Source organism: Balaenoptera borealis (assembly GCF_965194805.1).
Source record: "Balaenoptera borealis genome assembly, chromosome: X".
In the NCBI taxonomy this organism is placed as follows: domain Eukaryota; kingdom Metazoa; phylum Chordata; class Mammalia; order Artiodactyla; family Balaenopteridae; genus Balaenoptera; species Balaenoptera borealis.
Genome location: NC_138881.1, coordinates 92,731,595 through 92,754,066, shown reverse-complemented (window position 1 = coordinate 92,754,066; position 22,472 = coordinate 92,731,595). Strand labels below are relative to the sequence as shown.

General features: G+C 43.8%; 1 protein-coding gene and 1 long non-coding RNA gene across 2 annotated transcripts in view; both read left to right on the top strand.

Moving 5' to 3' along the window:
* The window catches only part of LOC309620846, a 589,684-nt gene that overhangs the window by 458,534 nt on the left and 108,678 nt on the right, over nt 1-22,472 (top strand). The window lies entirely within an intron of this gene.
* GUCY2F (guanylate cyclase 2F, retinal) overlaps nt 1-22,472 on the top strand; it is a gene marked incomplete at its 5' end in the record, with an annotated part of 89,683 nt that overhangs the window by 55,905 nt on the left and 11,306 nt on the right. Inside the window, 8 exons of the mRNA XM_082377796.1 lie at nt 3-152; nt 3,615-3,763; nt 5,977-6,140; nt 6,941-7,133; nt 10,341-10,515; nt 13,873-13,971; nt 16,995-17,089; nt 22,340-22,428. Coding sequence (XP_082233922.1) covers nt 3-152; nt 3,615-3,763; nt 5,977-6,140; nt 6,941-7,133; nt 10,341-10,515; nt 13,873-13,971; nt 16,995-17,089; nt 22,340-22,428 — 1,114 coding nt within the window. The remainder of the gene's footprint in view (nt 1-2; nt 153-3,614; nt 3,764-5,976; nt 6,141-6,940; nt 7,134-10,340; nt 10,516-13,872; nt 13,972-16,994; nt 17,090-22,339; nt 22,429-22,472) is intronic.

The following is a 22,472-nucleotide window of genomic DNA, read 5'->3' as shown; positions in this document are numbered from 1 at the left end:
AGAGTTGCTGTGGATGGCCCCTGAACTGTTGAGAGCCCCGAGGGGCAGCAGGTTACGTTCTTTTGCAGGAGACGTCTATAGCTTTGCCATCATCATGCAAGAAGTGATGGTCCGGGGCACCCCATTCTGCATGATGGATCTGCCTGCCAAAGGTAAGCGGGAGGTGAGGAAAGGGTACCAGGAGCCCACCATGACCCAGATCATCAGGCCAACCCAGGCTGCTGCGATTTGCCAGAAGAGTGAACACGATTCCGTGTTTGTGCTAATTGCCGGCTGGTCTGCAAGCAGCCCTTGTTGTGTGCAGGTGGGACTTGGAGCCAGACAGCTTTAGGCATTTGGAAGAAATAACCCTCACCCAAGAAGCTGGTCCTTTTCCAAACTGTGACATAAGCCAAGGGCCTACAGGACTTATGTTAGTCCTTTTTTTTAGCAGCCCCCTACTACTCCTTTGAGACACCCCCTGCCAGATATTTCAGTGCCCCCTCAATGATGCTCCTGGATGTCAAAGTCCTCCCATTCTTTCCCTGTGACATGCCATAGTCTTTCATCCTTATCTCCCATCAGAATCTTTGGCGACCAGGCAAAATTTGAGGGGAAGCAGGATGTTTACGTATTCTAAAAGTATGAAATCACTAGATATTTACTAATTACAAATGGAAAAAGAGTGAGTTTATTAGTGGAGGATCCTGCAGACACCACCTTAACCAAGTGATCAAGGTACATCAACATCATGTACCCCTGCCATGATGCACTGAGAAGGTCTCAATACCACCCTGGTGGTATTCTAGCCCCAAAATGCATAACCTCAATCTAACCATGAGAAAACTTCAGACACACCCCAGCTGAGAGGCATTGTGCAAAATAACTGGCCAGTACTCATTAGAAGTGTCAAAGTCCTGAAAGACGGAGAAGGAATGAGGAACCATCACAGATTGGAGGAGACTGAGACATAACAATTAAGTACGATATGGGATCTTGAATTGGATTGTGAAACAGAAAAAGGACATTAGGGGGAAATTGATGAAATTCAAATAAAGATTATAGATTAGTAATAGTATTGTACCAATATTAACTTCCTTTGTACTGCAGTTTTTTAAGTTGCTAACATTCGGGGACAACCCTGGTGGTCCAGTGGTTAAGACTCCGTGCTTCCACTGCAGGGTGTGCGGGTTCAGTCCCTGGTTAGGGAATTAAGATCCCACATGCCCCACGGCATGGTCAAAAAAGAAAAAAAATAATAAGTTGCTAACATTAGGGGGAAACTGAGTGAAGGATATATAGGCAATTATTGTACTATTTTTACAACTTTTCTGGAAGTCTAAATTTATTTCGAAATAAAAGATTTAAAAAATGCAAAATCAAACCAAATCAAACCTAAAATACTTAGTTGTCTTTTGCCCCACTCAGAGTTTTAGTTCACTCCTCTACTTAAAACCCCCCAACAGTTCCTCATCACAAGTTAAATGAAGCCCAGTCTCCTCACATGAGGTACAAGGCCCTTCACAATCTGGTCCCTAGCCACCTCTCTAGGCTTATCTTCTGCCACTCCCCATACTCCAGCTAAGCCATGTGACTGGCAGTGCCCTGAAATCACCACAGTCTCTCCCACCTCTGTGCCTCCACACGTGTTGCCCCTACCTTCTCCCCACCTTGCCTCATCCAACTCATGTCACCTCCACTGGGAAACCTTCTCTGACCTTTTCAGCGTGGGTCAGGTGTCCCCTCTGTGCTCTCCTGTGCATATATCTGCTAGAGCACATATATTGCTGGTCATTGTTTATCTTCCCAATTGAACTGTGAGCTCCTCGAGGACATGAATCATGCTGGGCCTAAGCAGAGAGGTGACCTATGTCACTCGCTGGTGTTCTGAGAAAGGGACTCCCTCTACCAGAGAGTTGGATGGGGCAGTTGCACTCCAAGGGGTCGACTTCCATGGAATCTATTGCACTGGGGGCAGGGTGAGAGATGTGATGGAGAAACCATTACTGGTATGGGCCAACCTGGGTTAACAGAGCAGAAGGTGTGGTGTCACAAGGAGCTGAGAAGTCAGAGGCAACAACTGAAATTCTTTCATGGAGGCAAGGGGACACTTATAATGGTATAAAGCAGTACTGTTGGAGTGTTACAGCCAAGGCAGGGGTGGGAAAGGCACACTGGTGGTGCAAGCAAGGTTTGGTTCATGATGAGGATATTAAAGTCAAGGGTGTGGAGAGGGGGCTAGGGATAAGAAATGGGCTGAAGCAACTATACACCAGTAAAAAATTGATAAATAATAAAGCTATTCTGAGAAATGTGGAACATTAAATTTGAAAATGGAAGCTCCAACTTCCATGTGCAGTAAAATCTTTCTTCAACCGAAAAAAAAAAAAAAAAAGAAAGAAGCTGAAGAGATAGTCAGGGCTTGGATTTTATCCTGTGGGTAATAAAAATCCATGAAGGGATTTTAAGCAAAAAAGTGACATGGCCAAATCCATGTTTTCAGAATGGTTTGTTGAAGGCGAGGCTGGAAGCAGAGAGACCATGCAAAGTGCTCAGCCCATAGTCTGCTACACAGTTAATGTTCCACTGAAAGTGGGGTTCAAGTACCAGCAGTCAGAAGGATCCCAATGAGGCCCTGAACTATTTACCGGAGTTTTTTTTTTTTATTTATTTTTAATTTATTTTTGGCTATGTTTGGTCCTCATTGTTGTGCGCGGGTTTTCTCTAGTTGCGGCGAGTGGGGGCTACTCTTCGTTGCGGTGCACGGGCTTCTCATTGCGGTGGCTTCTCTTGTTGCGGAGTGTGGGCTCTAGGCATGCGGGCTTCAGTAGTTGTGGCTCGTGGGCTCTAGAGTGCAGGCTCAGTAGTTGTGGAGCACGGGCTTAGTTGCTCCACGGCATGTGGGATCTTCCCAGACCAGGGATCGAACCCATGTGCCCTGTGTTGGCAGGTGGATTCTTAACCACTGCACCACCAGGGAAGTCCCTTTACTGGAGTTCTTAATTCCCTTACCTTAGGTGCCAGGCAGGACCCATAGCCTGGAGCTGGGCTGGACCTGGGTCTTCAGCGGGGGCTAATTGGGTCTACTGTAGGGATTGAGAGGCTTAGATGATTTGGGGGTGGGTGAAAGGAGCCAGATCATTGAAACAATGGATAAACAACAAAGTCCTAATATATAGCACAGGGAACTATATTAAATATCCTGTAATAAACCATAATTTAAAAGAATATGAAAAAGAATACATATATGTATATATATATACATATATATATACATATATATATATATATATATATAAACTGAATCATTTTGCCATACACCAGAAATTAACACATTGTAAATCAACTATACTTCAATGAAAACATAAATAATATCTAGCAGAAGCAGAATAAAGGTGTGATTAAATGATACCAATAGCTCAATTGATTAGTTTCTCAGTCCTTCCTCAATTGATTGATGTAGCTTTTGTTCAGATACAGTTTATATTCAGGCCACCTAAGGAGAAAGCAAAAGACATGGCCTTTTTGTAATTTCTCCTGACCAACGCTATTCTTGGCTAAAACTCAATTATCTTTGCCAAATCTTGCTGCTTTCCCCACAGTCTGTAGACCTTTTTCTTCTTGCTTCTGGACAGAAATCATAGAAAGACTTAAGAAGCCTCCTCCTGTCTACAGACCAGTGGTTCCTCCTGAGCACGCCCCTCCAGAATGTCTCCAGCTGATGAAGCAGTGCTGGGCTGAGGCTGCAGAACAGCGACCAACTTTCGATGAAATATTTAACCAGGTAAGGACTCCGTGAATCTTAACACTCACAGCCCAGAAGCCTACCTAAAATGAAGTCCTTGGGTTCTCATCATACTGTGGAATTGGCTATTTGAAGGCCTTTGGTGCTGGAGCATCCCCAGCACATCCTCCAAGAGCACAAGGATAGGTTTTTGTGCTCTTTATCTGAACCTCTGTTCCAGACCATCCACAATCCGATCTAACTAACCTTTCAAAGATGGAGTTGAACCACTAGGCACTTGCAAGACAATGGCATTGAGGCCATTAGAAGATGGAATAGATGGATCCTGGACTAGACGGGGATCCTCGTAGAGCCCCCTTTGCTTTGGAAATTCCAGAGAACTCTGATGAGTATCCCATTTAAGTGAAGCCAGATTGTTTTTGGAGGGTCAGGGAAAATATGGGGTGTTTGAAACGGTGTTCCAGATGGAAGGAAGTGCAAATGCGGAGTACAAAAGCAGGGGGCTCCTTAGGTTTCTAGGGAACGACTTGAGGCAATGGAGTGCACGAAAAGTGATAAGCTCTCTCCTTAAGATACTGAGTTTCTAAAGAGGTTGACGCTTTCCCTAGAGTTGGGGATTAAAAGGGGAAAATGAGGAGCAGACAGAGAGAGCCCTGCTAAGGGAGCCCTGCTAGGGTGTGGTTCCTCTGTTGGAGCATGCTGTTGAGGGATTTGTTCAAACTACAGGATACCGAAGCTCAGGGTGCTCTCTGGGAGAGCCAGTGCTGTGTCAGCTCTGGCGGAGAGGCTTTTGAGCCTGGCTAGGGTACAGCACTGCGATGCTTTGTGAGTGGCAGGTATCTGAGGCGGAAAAAAGAAAGACTTGGACTGAAAGCCTGAGGGGCCCTGAATATGAAGTCATCCGTGTCCCCAGGTAACAATGCCTCCATTAGCCCGGCTGAGTTTTTTGAGGACACTCAAACAGGTATTCAATAGTATGGAAAAGGCAAAGGGCCATGAAGGTCAAATTTCTGAAAACTTACCATGAGGCAGGAGAAAAAGCATTTGCCCTGGTGTTGATGCTAGAGATGTTATTTCAGAAGGCAGCGGGGAAGCCGGTGATAGATAGAAGGAGTGCACATCATACGACCTTCAAACAAGATTGCTTGGAGCTGCCCTCACTGAAATGCTTCAGTGGAAGTTTGGACTGTCTGAAAGACAAGGGTAGCCTCCCAACTCCCTGCAGCTAATAAAACTGAAATGGGAAGAGGAAGAGAGGGAGGCTCCCTGGGTTAGGCAAGAGGGGGAGCCCAAAGCATCTGAGCTGGCTACTGAGATTACCTGTAGGACCTTGGTGGACACGTAGATGTGGACCAGGCTCAGAAGGAAACTCCTAGTGTTAGCCTTGGGGCATTGAGTGCTACACAGAGCACGTGTGGCTCAGCTGTATAAAAGGGTTCATCGGGACAGATTCCTAGGCATGTGCTGAGCAAAATTACCACCAGTCTTCCCTTGTTGTCAACCCAGCATTTTGCATGCTGAATACAGCAGTAAGGAGGGGTTACCCCTCGTGATTCCAACGCTATGCCAAGCTCCTTGTCTCTGTAAATGAACAGGGTCCCAGGAGGGCTTATTGAAAATCTGTGGCATGCAGCCACCTCTAAAGGACCAGGGGCAAGACCAGTTGAATTTTTACATGACCCTGACTGACATGAAGGCCAAGTGCTAGGAGACACCATTATTCTTGGACCCCATGGTAAGAAATAGGGGTAGATCTTACCATGTCGATCTTGGGTCATATTTAAGAGGTCAAAGAACCTCCCACTGTCCAAGAACTGGCAACATGGTAGCGTTAGAAGATAAGGATGATTTTATAGGTTGATGATCTAGAAGAGTAACAGAGCACTCCCTGCCCTCTTCCCCTGACCCCACTCACAACTGGCCTGAGCTCAAGACCAAATCCTGCTGCCTTTGAAGTGGCTAACTATTCATGTGCTAGCATCTCAGAACTGAAGGATCCTGCCTGGAGAGCACCTTTGCTTAGACTTGAAAGAACCAGAAGGGTAGGGGAAGAACTACTCAGGGAAAAAGAGCCCTGTGAGTGGGCCAGGGTGACAATAAGGGTGGGTAGTGACTTTTCCTATTTATACTTGGGTTCACCTCTCCTGCCTTTTCATTTTAGAGGAAGGGATTTATGATAAGGGGGTCCTGTTCCATCATCTCTAAGTTTAAGAAGTAAGAATTCCTTGGCTCCTCTTTCTGTTTACTTCCAGTTTAAAACTTTCAATAAAGGGAAGAAGACTAATATTATTGACTCTATGCTTCGGATGCTGGAGCAATATTCTAGCAACCTGGAAGATTTGATCCGGGAGCGGACTGAAGAGCTGGAAATTGAAAAACAGAAAACGGAAAAGCTTCTAACACAGATGCTACCACCGTATGTGTGAACACCTGAGGAGTGTGAATGCTTGTAACAATGTGTTCTATTAAAAATAGAAAAAAATTTCCCATCAACTAACTGCTCCCTCCCCCTGTCCTGTACACTCTCTACTCCCAGTAGGTTTGAGTCACACCTTCAAATCAAAGAAGAATTGGAAAGCCAAGGGAGCAGAGCACACTTCCTAATTTTCCACTGCTTGTGGGTCATGCTAGTCATTTAAGTTTTTGATGCCTCGGTTTTTCTATGTGTCACTTCATGACTTTGCCTGGAAGTTGACCAATTAAAAGGAGGCAGTTTTTTTAGCTCCTAGAGGAAAGTAGCAGGGTTGTTTTTCTACGCTTTTCCTTCCTTAGGTGAAAGCCTTATGTGTTGCTACAATTTCCAAAATTTCCAAGGCACCTTATCATGTTGTAACATGATCTTCTAGGAGATAATTGGGGAAACTAGTCTCATGCAAAGGCAGCTGCCTGGGAACATTTCCCCCTCAGGTGGGGTAGAGTTGGTCGGGGGGGGGTACTGAGGAAGGATAGAGAGTTGAAAAAAACTCCACAAAGGTACAGATCAGGGCTCTCTGCTCAATGCTGCATTCCAGCACCTGGTACAGTGCCTGGCACATGGTAAGCACTCAATATCTATTTGTAAAATAAATGAAAGAATGAGTGTTTGCATCCAGGTGACATTTTCTTCCTTATCACTTACTTGGTAGTGATTTTTGGAAAAGTTGTGTTCTAGCAGATGTTTTGTGTGGCCTGGAGGGAGACCTGTGTCCTCTGAGGAACAGCTGTGTCTGTTTTCAGATCAGTTGCTGAATCCCTCAAGAAGGGCTGCACGGTTGAACCTGAGGGCTTTGACTTGGTCACCTTGTACTTCAGCGACATTGTGGGCTTCACCACCATCTCAGCCATGAGTGAGCCCATCGAGGTGGTGGATCTTCTCAATGACCTGTACACACTCTTTGATGCCATCATTGGCAGTCATGATGTCTACAAGGTACGTTACTTAGCAGAGCAATATATTCCAGAGAGAAATTTTGATTTGAGGCTCACCTATGTGTACTCCAAAATGGAAGGAAGGATGCAATTGTATTGAATGCTGTTATTTAGGAATTAAAATGTAAATAGTACACTACTTCCATTGGTCTCCCATTGGAAATGAAGGCCAAATAGAATGCATAGAATTTCACACTTTCCAAAACAACAATCTCAACCTGGCAAGAGATTGCCGGTCAGATTTCTTTTGAGCTATTTTCCAGAACTGGGACTAAGAAGAGGTTGGGGCCAAAAAGTATTATTGCACTTCAGTTTCCAAGTACCCACAGTGCAGACACGGAAGGGGATACAGAAAGTACTGGTGTCTGGCCCATAGTTGATAACTATGACAGAGTTCATCCTGGTAAAGTTTGTGTACATCTAATACATGCTGTTAAAACTTGGTTTCCTCCTTTAGGTAGCGTTTTTATACAGGAGGGAACTCTGGCATTATACATGTCAAAGAGCTATTGGACCTGAGGCTCTCTGGGATTGCTATAGGGTAACCTAAAGCCCACCTAGTGGTCTGAGGTCTTGGGAAGTGATTAATTGTGAGGTTGCGACCCACTGCTTCCACTTCCCCCCACCCCTCCAGCCTGTCAATTTCCACTCTTCCTTTCAAAGGTTGCAGAAGATGAGTACAGAACAGATGACTACATTCACTCATTTCAGTGCCATGCTTCTTTACCCTTGATTGTATGTGTCGTCCTGTCTCTAGGCAGAAAATGACTAAAAATCTCATAGCTACACAGGAACATTTCCACGTCTGCAACATGGTTACTAGTTTTATTGATGGAGAAAGATGCCCCAGGCATCCCACAGTTTAGACAGCTCCTCTGTCCCAGGAACCCAAGTAGAGCTGGAGAATGAGTAGCTCCATTCATTGGATCCTTCACAGTAGTCTGAAATGTTCCAACTCTCAAATCACACACAGGGCAGTGTGTTTATCTCAGATTAGACAGGGCCCTTTCAGGTCAAGTAGAGAGCCTCGGGGCTAGGCCAAGCTGCCTAAATAGGGCTCAGAAACAGACATCATACCTGTCAATCAGCAGGAGCTGCAAACTAATCAAGAAGCACACATGGAAACCACGGTGGAGGAAAAATCCATGGAATCAGACTACCTGTCTTAACTTGTTGAACTCGAGCAGCCTGAAGAGAAAAACAAATCACTGAAAGCTAATTCAGTTGAAACTAAAATCAAAGATGACTCGGTGTGGGCAGTAACACAGCCTCTGGTTTAATCAATCCAGCTGATACTGTTCAGACAATTGTTGGGGGTCTTGGGAATGAGGTTGTTAGGTATTTTGATACTTCACGGCTGCAGTAAGAAGCTAGTGGGCTGTTTTCAGGACAGAGTAGGGCTATATACATCCAAAAATGGAATCTAAGTTTTCAGTCATTTTTAATAAAAACAACACAGTGCAAAGGAAATAAAAATTGAACCAGCAGCGAGTTACCAAAACCGTTTGTGTTTTCATTTTCCTTCCCTGTAAAATTGGAATCACCTCCCCTGGCACTTGATAATCTGAAATGGAAGTAAGAAGGCTGCTACAAAATTATGAAGTTAGTGATTGGTTTTCAGTTTCAGTTCTCCTACTACCACTCCATCTCAGCCAGACCCCTTTCTATATACCTCCTCTTCCCTTTCTGTGTCCTTAGGCTGGTTTATACAACCCACAATTCCCCCCAGCAGTCCCACACCAAGGCCAAGCAGTGGCCGTGCTCCGTGCCTTTCTAACTTTCTCATCCATATTCCTGGGGGCTCCTGGATGACCGACTCATTAAAGCTGAAGCGTCAACCACCAGTCAATGATAACGGCCAGCCAGTGAGTTTCTCCCTCCCATATAGTATTTGCATTGTACTGTTGCCTTCCTCCGTGCAGGTAGGCATGCTTATCTGAGAGCAGGGATCCTTTTCTCAAATTGCACCAGGTATAGGAGGCCCTGAGTGGAAGCATCCTGAGGTACAAAGTACCATAGGTGCAAAGGATCACTGTTATTGGCTACATAGGAAGTCATGATGAGGGGCCTATTGCCAATTAGGAAATTTTCTCTGGAGCTGAGTCATAGGCACAATCCTATGACTTGTTTCAAGACACGTCAGTTTGACGATGATGATGTGGTGATAATGATGGCGGTGGTGCTAATGGCTTGCACTTATTGTCCACCAGACAGGTTTTCAGTGCTTTGACGTATATTATTTAGTACTTAGAAAATTCTAGGAGGTAGGTGCTGTCATTATCCCTATTTTACAGGTAAGGATACTGAAGCACAGAGAGGTTAAATTACGTGACTAAAGCCACACAGGTTGTAAATGGTGCATCTGCAATTCTAAACGAGGCTGTATGACTTCAGAATTTCATGCTCTTAACTATGGCACTCTGTGAGTTCAGTTCTTTAGGAGAACATAGATTTTAACTGGATCCAAACTTGTACTAGCAGAGTCTGACAGGCACATTTCATAGAAGTCCCCTCAGCTTACTTATCTTTTGGATTTACTTGAAAAGTTTCACCTTGCTAATCACCTAAAAGAGTGAGTACACTTCTGTGGGGAAGATGAGGAGCACAGATTCATTCGCCTTTATTTACAGGTGTCCAGCTCTAACTGTCCCTGCAAAGCAGTTGAGGGCTAGTATTGCTGCATCTTTGAGAGGTAGCACTAGGACAGGAGGAGGGAGCTGGTGGGAAAAGACTGAGTTCTCACACACAAGGAGACTGCAAAACTAACTCCATCATATTAGCGAGGCAAAGCAGAAGGAACAGAATCTTTCACCTCCTTCCTTTCCTTTTCCCTATACTTTCCTTAAGGCTGTTCTAGCTTATAGACCCGAAATCACCTAGAGAAATGCTTGCTGGGAAAGCACCTTCTCCTAGGATGAATTATTTGGAGCCTGATAATTCTCTAGGGTCAGACAGGAACCTGAGAAGTAGCTGCAGAATCTACAGGTATGGGACCGGGACATCAGTATTTTTTTAAGTGACGCTCCTTAAGTGATTCTAATGCACAGGCAGGCCTGTGAAGCACTGACAGCCTCTCTCTGGCTTCCTCACTTTACAAGAAGAACACTTGGCCTCCATCATACCCTTTAAGCTCTGTGAAAACACACACACACACACACACACACACACACGTTATTTACTTGCTAATTCTATTTCCCCTGATTTCCAGGTAGAGACCATTGGAGACGCTTACATGGTGGCCTCAGGCCTCCCAAAGAGGAATGGCATGAGGCATGCAGCCGAGATTGCAAACATGTCCCTAGATATCCTCAGCTCCGTGGGTACCTTCAGGATGCGGCACATGCCAGAGGTGCCAGTCCGGATTCGAATAGGCCTGCACTCAGGTAACAACCAGCAGCTAAAGCAAGAGAAGACATTCCCATGCACCTCAAGGGAAGGCTAGAAACGGGAGGAAGAGGGTAGCTCTCCCCTGATTATTGGCAGCTGGATTATCCAGGTGTCTAGTGCTACATCATTCCTTTATGTCTCCCCAAGTTTACGCTCTTCCCAGCACCTGTCCTACCCCAGTGGGCAGCAGCCCTTGTTCTAGGTACCAAACCCTTCCAGTCTACCTTTCTTGTTAGAGACAACAGTTCCATGTTTGACTATGATACAAGACCAACCTGCACATGTGGTATTTAGGATAATTCCTTTAATTCGTTAAAATCTCAACTCCTGGAGTATTTTTCTCCCACACGCCTCTTCACTTGCTTGAACGTCTTCAGGACTCCCCTTCACTGTACCCTTTCCACCTATCTTCACATTCACAGGTATCTTCACAGGTCTCTCACCTACTAGCCTCTTGCTCCCCTCTTTACTCCCCTCCTCTTTATCTTTGCTTTGTTCTTCTAGGTTCCTTTTCTTCTCCCATCATTTTCATCCCTTTCCTACCAAATGTTGTAGAAGAATGATTGACATTTATCATGCCATTTCTTCACTATCCATTGCCTCTTTAGCCCCTTTGCAATCTGGCTTTAGCCCTTACCACTTTTCCCAGTCCTAGTCTGCCCTTATCTCTGCAGCATTTGATATTCTTGACGATTCTCCCTCAGTTGGCTTTTATGACCTGCTTGTCACTCTCTGAATTCTTCTTCTCCATTTCATTTACTGGCTCTCTTAGCAATCCCTGCTCTCTAACTGCTCCCACATTTTCTGCAAAGCTCTGAGCTGTGATCTCCTTGCTCTCTGTATGTCCTGACCTCGAATTCATTTCTCAACCCACTCCAACCTGGCTTCCATTTCTACCATTGTCTGATAATCTCTTCTGTCTTTATCTGTCCCTTAAATATTGATATGCCTCAGGTTTCTGTCTTTCATCCACTGTTTCTCTCCCCTTATATGCTCTTCTGCATCATCTCATCCATGTCTATGGTTTAACTACCACTTGTGTGCTGATGACTTCCAACTCTACAACTTCAGCACCGGTCTTCTCCCTTAAGCTTCAGCCCTATATATCAGACTTTCTACTGACATTTCCACTTGAATGTTCCACACAGACCTCAGACTCAACAGATCCAAAACAGAGTGATTTTCTTCCCACATAATCAGCTTCCTCTTCCTGTACTTATTTTCTATTTCAGTTGGTGTCACCACCATTCACCTAGTTATTCCAGTTAGTCTTGAGTGTCACCCTCCTTGACTCCTCCCTCACCCTGACCTTCACCATTCAACCAATGACTAAGTCTTAAATGTTTTACCTTTTCAGTATTTCTTGATTCTGTCTTTCTCTTCTTGACTCTCACTACTTAAGTCTAGGCCACCAGCATCTCTTGCCTGGATCACTGCAATAGCATCTTCTTGCTTCCACTCTTGCTTCTTTCTATCCATCCTTCTCATAGTCATCACCGTATCTGTGTTTGCTTGCCTGTCCTTCCATTAGACTGTAAGCTCCTTGATGGCAGGAACCAGATCTTACTCATTTTTGTATCCTGAATGCTTAGCACATAGCAGGTTTTCAGTATTTTTCTTTTAAAGAAAAGCCTTCCTCTCCCATTTGTGCTTCAGTTTCACATCAACAACCCCCCTCAGCACATCTCTTCTTGGATGATTCACCATTACTTCAAATTCTGCATATCTAAAGCTTCAAGTCATCTTTTCCCACAAACCAGTGTAAGCTCATAAGCCCATGCCAATTTCCTCATGGTTGTCAATCAGACAGTCAACACTTCTCCTTTGATAATGTCTCTCTTTTATCACTCCTTTTTGCCCTCCGTCCATCATCACCTCCTTTCCAGTACTTACAACCTTGTGCTTGAATTACTGCTATTACACTTAACAGTTTTCCCTGGTTTTACTTTCTCCCCTTTCGATGCGTTCTATACACTGACCTGAGAAAAAAAAAAAGAAAAAGGATTTTCATCATGTAATTCCCTGCTCAAAATTCTCTAATGATTCAAGGTCCGCCATCTTGTACAACCCAATAGCCAAACTTGTCTCTAGTTTCTCCTTAGGCACCTGAACTAAGCAGACTGCTTTCTCTAAGAGCTTCCCAAAATTCCATGCTCAGTCCCAACCACAAACCTTTGATTTATGTCCCTTTTCTCCTACTCAAATCCTACCCCCCATCAAGATCCAAATCAAATCTTGCCTTCTCCATTGGGCCATTTTTGACTGAACCAGGTCTTAATAAGCAACCCCTCCCCCATTTTCTAAACTATTAGAGCACTTTTGCCCGTGCCATTTATCTTGCCTCAGCCATACATTGTCTTGGGTTTTTGCTTAATTGCTTCCAGTTTGGTAGTCTCTTCTCTTCAATTAGATTATAAACTCCTGGAGAACTGAGACCATGTGCTACACTTTTCATTCCCCTTGGTGCCTAGCTCAGGGCTTAATGAATGCTTCTTAATGGGTGAGAAATGAATTAAAATGAGAAACATAACTTTTATTTACTTTTATTCTTAAAAATTAATGTTCAGAAAGAACTTTTTGAAGCAAAAACACTTAATTATTTTCTCTAATTCAGGAAACAGCAAAAAGATAATGCTGAACACTTTTCACATAGAAACAGAACAGAGACCAGAAAGGTGAAGGTAGAGAAATGTCTAGATCATCTTGAACTAGGTTTTCAGTATGGTTGCTGAGATTTTTTCAAGTAATGTTCACTCTCTGAACACTTAACATGATCGTATTAAAATGTAAGAACAAAAACCATTCTAAGGGCAAATAGAAAATATTCTCAGATTATCTTTATATACTACTCTTCCATGCACCTAACACAAATGGTTGAATGTCAACTCTACTTCTTTTCAGATTTTCCAACTGTCTTAGCAATAATTCTCTTTATAGACACAATTTGGGAGACAGCCCTATGAGATCCCTCCTTCCAACCCTAAGGCACAAGAAAGAGTCACATTTTTTCCCTTGCAACAAACATGTTTGGATCCTGAATCCCTGCCCAGGCTTTTCTGATTGGGTTTAATGCTTATTTGTCCCTGTTGACAGATATAAGCATCTTGGGTGTAACTGTTACTTGGAACAAAGGTATAAATCAGAAGGGTAATCATTTCTTCATCGTTATAAATTTGCTTTCTGGTAGGGCAAAGAGTTCATTACTCACTCTAAGACTTCCTTCAGATGCCCAGAGCTATTTAGTGGCAACTTTATTCTTTTATGCAGCTGCATTCCTTCCCTTGGCAGTGTTCCTCTATTAGCATTGGATGCATACCTGTTGACTATACTCCCAATTGCCTGCTACTCTACAGGGCCGGTTGCTGCTGGAGTGGTGGGCCTCACCATGCCCAGATACTGCTTATTTGGAGACACTGTGAACACAGCTTCTCGGATGGAATCAACAGGGTTACGTGAGTACTTCTAGAGGGATGGATGGGATGGTAACCTCCTGTTACTGACAAAGTGATTCTTCCTCAAGAGAGGGGAAAGAGGGACTTCCCTGGTGGTCCAGTGATTAAGACTCCGCGCTCCCAATGCAGGGGGCCCAGGTTCGATCCCTGGTCAGGGAACTAGATCCCACATGCCGCAACTAAAAACCGCCCAAGCCACAACTAAGACCCGGCACAGCCAAATAAAAATAAATAAATAAATAAATAAATATTTTCTTAAAAAAGAGAGGGGAAAGAGAGCAGAGAGATGTTTTAATGTTTCAAAGAAAAATCAAAGATAACTTGAGAAGATGAAGATTTAACACACATTATTTTGGTCTCTAATGGCAAACCAGCAGGGGGTGATGTTGGATTGAACATGATGTTGTTCTAGACGTGAAGCTGTAGCTAGGTGACGCTGAAACAGCCAGACAATTTGATCAAAACAACTCAAAAAAATCCTTTGGGTAAAGGAACAAATTGGCCAACCCGGTGGGTTTGGGAGCGTCATATTGAAAAAGGAAATAGGTAAGGGACTGACATTTTTCAGTTTTTCAGCTAGTTTGTGGAGACACACCCAGACCCAGCTGTCTCCCAGCCAGCTGCTGTTTGCTGCTCTAGTCCTCTTTTTGAACTCATTACGACCCCAGGAGTTCTGGCTTCATCAAATAGCGCCCTCAAGTTTAGCTAGCAATAATCCCTCAATCTAAGGAGCTTGGAATTCTGAAATAATTAATTTCAACTTGCCTGTATATAAAACTCTTAGCTTCTACCAAAACAGGCATGGTATCAAAGATACCATTTCTCCCTACTTCTTTGAGAAGAAAACTGTACAAACCATTATGTCATTTGTGCACTGCTGGCAACTCTTCCTTGGTTATTTCCTGCTACTATTAAGGCAATGTCAGAATCAAAATGTGCTTTACCTATATTATGGTTGAGCAAAGCGATTCGTTCAAGCTAGTATAAAAAAAGCATCAAGAACCACAATAGATTCTATATATAGTTTTCATGGATTTTACATTTAAAAAAACCCACTTAAGCCCTTAGCAGCCCTGGCTCTGGCAGCTACTAAGCAAGACAAGCTCTTCCCAAACTTCAGCAATATACGTAAACAAGTCCCTGATGATGGTGGCCTATATCACAGTAGGTGGTGCCCTGTCTGACCCCCCTCCTCATCACTCATGTGTGGAAACAGCCTTGCACAATGGCTCCAGTCTTAGTCAATCTAGCCTGTGCAGCCATGATTAAGGAGGCAGCATGGAACTTCTTAGAAGCTGTTGTCAGAATAAATTTTCTGACATCTGGGAAAGTCTTCGAACTCCACAGATATGGCAGAGGCCATGGAAGGAGTCATCCAGGAACTGCTGCACGCATATAACTTTGCTCTGGAAGTGCAACCCAAGATGAAGTGAAATTGATCATGGAAACGCAATGCAGATTTGGCACCGTACTCTGGACTGCTGTAAGCTTGTAGAACACTGAAGTCATATTCTGGTCTTCACCAGGGAAACCCACTCCACACATGTCACGTTGGAAATACAGAGTTGAGAGCAGAAAGTGAATTTTCAGATTCGGGCAGCACCTTGTCCAGTGATCGGCTAGGAAGGAGAAAATGGAGTGAATCATGCACAGCAGTGTGTGACTGAAACACGACATTAAGCGCCACTCCTGAGTGAAGATCTGTAAAGAGGTAGACTAACTTCATGTTGGATATGAGACTAGGACGTGTCATAGGTCTATTTTTTTAAAAAATCAATTTCATCAATACCTCCTCTATGCTCAGTTGAATCTACTGATTCTGGGGCGGAAGTGACTAGTAACCCAGCCCTGGAGTGACCTTCCTTGCCACACAACTGGACGGTGGTTGGAATGAGCCATCTCTCCGTATTGAGCTGTGCGTTCCCCATCAGTAGGATTATTCTACTGAAATGTTCCCTCACAACAAGATGCTAGTGGAATGTCACACATAGGGCTGGCTAGGGACACACTAGGTGAATTTTAAGGATGGGACAAGCTTTTTGGAGCAGAGGTTTTGGGTGACCATGAGGTAGTGAGGAAGATACAAACAATACTGAGCTGTCAAGAGAAGGAAAGTCATTGTAGAACACAGCAGAAATTTCTTGCAGTTCTTTTCAGCCATGACTTGCTACTCAGATTCTAAAAGAGTTACTTTCTCAAGTGTGTGTGAGACTGTCTTGGACTTTTATTGAACACAACTTGAACAAGGTCTTACTTCACAGGATGACAGTTTTCAGGACAGCTAAGGACCCTACCTCAGTTCAATGATTGTTCTTCACCAAAGAATTACACTTAATTTCTAAAAAGAAGTTTTAGTCATAGTTCCTCATATAAAGCTCTCATCCCAAGTTGGGATTATTAGTTGGAAAATAATCCATTCATGTGTGTACACAGCTAGAGGCACACACCCAAAGGACAGCTATAGATGTAGTCACCACAGAGTGTTGGCAGAGGTCTTGGGACATTTCTCACTGATGTTTTATTTTAAGTTCAGCAATATTGAAAGACAGTTGGATGGATGTATATGGAAGAGACACCCTTTTGCCTCTTAAGTAGGATGTGCAAACCTTGGGGGTTCAGTCCCGGCAGCAGCCTGTGAGAGTGGCTGCTGAAGCTTAACTTCCCTCAGAGGAGGTCACGCTTCAGCTGAGAGCAAAGTAGTGGTTGCTTTTTTCTTCATCTCAAACCTCAAGTTGAATGAACACCTTTCTACTGCATGGTCTTTCATCTGAGATAGTGTCTAGGAGGCTGATAGGTGCTACAGCTAATGTTTTATTTGGTGTTTGGCCTGGTGAGGAAGGCCATCCATCTCCCTCCCCTCCTCCTGTGAAACTCTAACTAAAGCTCTCTCTCTCTCTCTCTCCCTCTCAGGGACTTTGTTTAGGGTCTAGTTCATTTAGAAGTGGGGGCATTTATTACATTAATATTTTTCTCACTGATTTTACCTGAAAAGATCCAAAGTCATGCCTCTCTTGCTTTTACAGCTTATCGCATTCACGTCAGTCACAGCACGGTGATAATTCTTCGAACCCTGAGTGAAGGCTATGAAGTGGAGCTTCGAGGAAGGACAGAGCTCAAGGTATAATGTCCTTTTGTTTTTTGAGTCAAACCACTTGGACACACCTGCTCCTGGAGAGGTCATGGTCTGCTGAAAGAGTTTACCTGGGTGTCTGACTATAATTTGGGCAGAATTTCCAGCTCCATTTCTGGTTCCCAAAAGACTGTTCCTTTTTGCCTCACTTTTCATTCCTTTAAAATATGGCTACAGTGAGAAGGATCGTTAAAATCCCTCTGCATTTTTCTGACTAGGAGTTGCATTTTTCTCTCTTAAAAAATTGCCCAGAATTTGGCATTTCAGTGAGCGGCACTATTATTTACATTTTCTAACTTCCATTTCATTTAGTATGTGGCAGTGCTACAGTATTGGGGAGTTTGGGTTTTCTGTCCATCTGCTTGGTGGCTCTCCTTTCTGATTTTTCATCCACAACACTGACCCCCTGTTTACAGAGAGGCTTTATGTCTTTCCCCAAGGACCAGTCAGTTCTGATGAAAGACAAACATTTTATAGTGCCTTTTCTCTGTTAAGACTATCACTTGATCTGGGATTCAGGATTATAGTAATATTCCTTTTTCTTTTTTCACCATTTCCACTGGATTCTTTTCATCTTCCTCTGGGTACCCCAGGGCCCCTGGTTGTCCCAGCTGTAAGAGACTCTAGAGATTGGATAATTTAACTCCATTTTCAGATGAAGAGCCAAGGCCCAAAAAGGTGAAGTAATTTGATTAGGGTCATATAGTCAGTTGATAGCAGAGTCAAGCCATAACCCAGGAAGCCTGACTTCCCATTCAGTAGTCTTTCTATGATACCATTGTCCATGAAAATTATTTCCTCAGTGATTATTCTTGGGCAAAGCAAAATCCGGGCACTGAATGATGCACAATTTGTTTCTGTCATTTGCATGCCTACCCCAAATAGTGGCAATTTACATATAAAAGGATTTCAGAAGTCAAAGATTGGAAGGCCTGGTTCTAGTTGATCAATTAATTCCCTTTATGGCTAGTCCTAGTTTGTCCCTTCCAATAGATCCTTAATATCTTCTAGCAGGGGAGATGGGTCACTTATTAGGGGACAGAGGTTTCTTTCCCACCTCTGCAGAGAACGCAAAGATAGGATGTGGGTGACGATATTACTTAGGCAATGAATCAAATCACCCAAGGCGTTTGTGATCCCTCTATATATTTGGTCATTTCTCAGCAGAAGAGGACAAAGGTGGCTTGGTTTCCTGAAACACTTGCCTGCCTGTATTACTAGACACAGATTCCCGCATTTAAGAGAGAATTTAAGAGCTGAAGAGGTGCCACTTTTGAAACTGAAAAGGAAAAATATACCCCCATCCCCATGGTTTTTATTACCCCCCAAATACCAGTCAAGAGCAATCACATCTTTGGGTGGTTCACATACAAAAGCAGGACTACTTCAAAAGGGCCCTCTGCAACTTCACAGTTTCCCTTACCCCAGGGAATTTGGGGGAAGAGGCTGGGAGAGGCTTCCCCTAAGGCCATGTCAGGCCTTGGTTATTGGGGTGGCAGGGGCCTCCTGAGGAAGAGAGATTGAGAGGGAGATACTGAGAGAGAAGAACAGAGGGTGCCCCAGGGGAAAGGAAAGGCCAATGAAAAGAAGGATAAGGATAGGAAGTAAGACCCACAGAAAGGAAGGGAGAGGAGGGGAGATCTTTTCTGTCTCTGTACCTCTACCTCCCCGCCAGAGGCAGGTGTTGGCTATTACCTAGTAGGGACTTGGGGACAGAAGATTCCTTGTCCTTTGAGGGCATGCAATATATCCCCAATAAGACCACATCACCAGCACACTTTAGAAATTCTGATTCAACATTTCCATCACCCCCCGCCCCCTCCTCCCCCATCCAAACTGCTGCTGGAAAGCAAGAATCGCTCTAGTGCCTGGGTCAGAAGGACTACATTTGATGGCCAGCCAGGTGTGATTTCAAAGCTGATGGCCAAAAACATCCTCTCCTTCCAGCTGGCTGAGGCTTAAAATTCCTCCATCAGAGCCTCTTCTCTTCAGCTCAAGGCTTGGATCCAGTAACAACAACACTCTTCCCCCCTCTACCCCCCATCCCATTTCCTTCACTGGAGTGATGACGCTTTAAGTTGTTTCTTTTAGTGGGATCAAAGATGTGGATTGGATTGGCTGAGAGAGGAGAACACAGAGAAGTTGAGTAATTGGGTGGGAGGGGGGTACAAAGAAAGAGACCAAAATGAGGAAGTTTAGAGGAGGACACATTTGGAGACAAGAAGCTCATACTCTCTGGGAAGCTGTTCCCCTGCCCACTCCAACCTCCTCTTGTACTATACTGGCACAGAATCATCAGTGCTTAACTGGCCATTTCTGCTTTTTTCAATATTTTTCTCCTAATGGCCTGGCGATAAGTCGTCTCATTACCTCTTCTCTTACATGAATGAGTCTTGTTTCAGTTACTGTTTTCCTAACAAGTTTGAAGCTCCTTGCTGAGACTTTGTATATATCTAGGTTTATCACATATATCAGGGCCTTTTAGGTAGGTTGACATTGTGAAAAGATTTTCCCAAATGGTTGTTCTTAGCTGGTTTCTGTTGTCCTTGCCAGAGGTGGACATTTACACACCAGCAACTGAGCTAAGAAGTAATGAGTTGGATTGACAGAGTCATGAAGGTCAGAAGGTCTGGTCTGTAATTCTTGTCCCATCAATGACTCAATGTGTGACATTGGACAAGTAACTTCATCTTCTCTGTGCTTCCATTTCTCAACATGGAGGCCTCTTCTGACCTGTGATTATCAGGAAGATCATTAATCACAAGCTTTAAAATTCCCTGCAGTTGCTTTTTGGCCTCTAGACCTGCCCCTTGACTCCAGTGTGTTGGAAAAGCTTTATGGTGTAGAGGGAAGAACACTTAAAATTTGGAGTCTAAGATGTTAACTAGACTTCTTGTTGTGATCATTTCACAATATATACAAATATCGAATCATTATGTTGTACACATGAAACTAATATAATGTTGTATGTCAATTCTACCTCAATAAAATATAGCAAAGTCATAGTAAAAAATAAATAAATAAAATTTGTAGTCTAGTAGGGTTGGGTTCAAGTCCCAGCTATGCCTGCTTATTGACAAGTCACTTTATCACCATAAACCTCAGGGACCCCATTTGCAGAATGAGGTTAATAATAAACCTACTTTCCACAGTTTTTGTGAGGATTAAATAAGACAGGAGGTGCCAAAGTATCTTAAAAGTGTCAGGCCAAAGTAAGGTGCTATTATTTGGGAGGTCTCTGGGACTGCCTAGGGATTGATACTGAGTCAGAGAGTTCGCTTTAGGCTTCAGTTGTTGCATACTTGTTCCCCCCCACCCCACCTTCAGCAGACTTTTGAAAGTAAGGTGGGTAAACAGAGAGCTAGGATTCTAAGAATTCTCCTGGATGGGCTCCAAAACCTCAGAGAACCCCTGGAGCTCCCCAGCATACTCTTTGATTTGGAAGCTTGCCTGAGTCCATAACACTTCCATCCTATTTTGCAACCATTAGTTTTGGCATGCCAGTATGTCCCAGGACTCACCAAAAGATCTAGACAATCCTGGCATCTGCAAATCTCCCTTGGGGATTGGCATGCGGTCCTGATAGCCCCTAGAGCTCAAGAGAAACAGTCAACTATGGCTGGGGGTCGGGGTCAAGTTTTGAGAGTATGTTTTACCAAAATGCGGTCCAATGACACCTTGAGTATTCCAAGTACTCAAGGAATGAGAGTGCCAGTTAATGGAACAGTCTATTTACTGAGCACCTGTTCTGTACGAGACACTGTACTAGGTTCTGTAAGGAAAACAAAGAGCTGAGGAGGCAGAAAGGTTGGGCTTCTGTTTAGGGCCCAAGACATGGCCTGATAATTGTTTTTATTTAATTACACTGTGAGCTCCTTAAGGACAGAGCCATCTCTGTATTCCCAGCCCTGACACAACAAGGGTGGAATAAATGTAAGAATGAGTGATGGGAGCATATTTTCAAGTTGCTCACGTCTTCTGAAAACAGAGTGGCCCCAAACAGTCCAATTATTTGAGGTTTAGGTTTACGGTGGGTTGGTTGCCTGTTCATGGATGTTGGGCTGTTGTGGTATTCTCTTCCTACTTGCCTCATGGAGGGCTCGTTCAGAGCCTTGAACCAAATATTTGCAAAATGCTTTGTGATTCTCCAATTAAATGTGCTAATTATTATTATGGTTGTTGTCGTGATTGTTAAGGGATGGATATATGTGATGTAAAATAGAGAATAATGGATTTGATATTTAAAGGGGGCAAACCTAATTGGAATTTCTAAGTTAAACTATTTAGAACTGTTCCAAATGAGATCTGCCGAGAGTGAGACCATATTTCAGATTAATGAGTTGGAAACACATCCCATTACTTTTCTCAGTCTTAGTAAACACATTTTTTCCTTACGGATTGGGGAAAATGAGAGGACAGAGAAAAGAGAATTGAAAGGAGGAGAGAGAACCACATTGTTGAGGAGGGTTGATTGGAAAGAGGGGAGGACAGGGCAGAGGCAGAAAATTTGGCTCTTCTGAGGTCATCACTCAGGCTCTGGGGCAATGAGCTTGAGTTTACATTCCCTTCTTCTTCTCAGACCTGTGGTTCTTGACAGTCAACTAATGGGGCTGTAGGTGGAGGCCTCCCTGGGGTGTCTCTCTGTAAGACTCCCTTGGCAGGAAGAAAAGAACATTGCAGAAATGCAGACTTCTCAAAGCAGTCAGGATGCCCTGGGCTTAAGATCAAAGTTGCATGGCGTGCTTTCCATTTCTATTCCCTTTTTGGGTTTTGTGAGGGCCATTGGATGGTGGAGTGTTGGGGATGGAGGTGGACTCTGAACGTATGTACTCTAGATACAAAAGACAATGGGTTGCCTAATTCCAAAAGATCATGGCAAAAATGACAAACGGAATCTTTGATTGAACGTACAGATGTTTGGTTGCTATGAAGCGAAACATCCACGTATTCCCAAATATGGAGCTGCGTGGCAGCGGGTAGACAAAACATCTGGATGACAGCTTGAAATGCTGTTCGCTCTTCATCTGGCCGCTGTGGCAGCTTATGGAGCTTGTCTGAGCCTTAGGTATATACGGCAAAGAAGCCGTGTAGGAAGGAAGACTCCAGGGAGTGGTGATAAGGGGAAAGTAGAGGCAGTTTCTGAGCCAAACGGAATATTTGCACCCTATTGACCAGAAGGACTTCTTTAGGAAAACTGGTTATAGCACGTTTAAGATTTTCCGTATTTTCTATAATAAGGGCAAAGGCACAGAAGAGACATTCTGGCTGGTTGGAAAAAAAGGCTTCATGAAGCCCCTTCCCGTGCCTCCACCAGTGGGCAAAGATGGGTAAGTGGAGATCACACTTAGCATCTTCCCATGCCCCTCTCTGC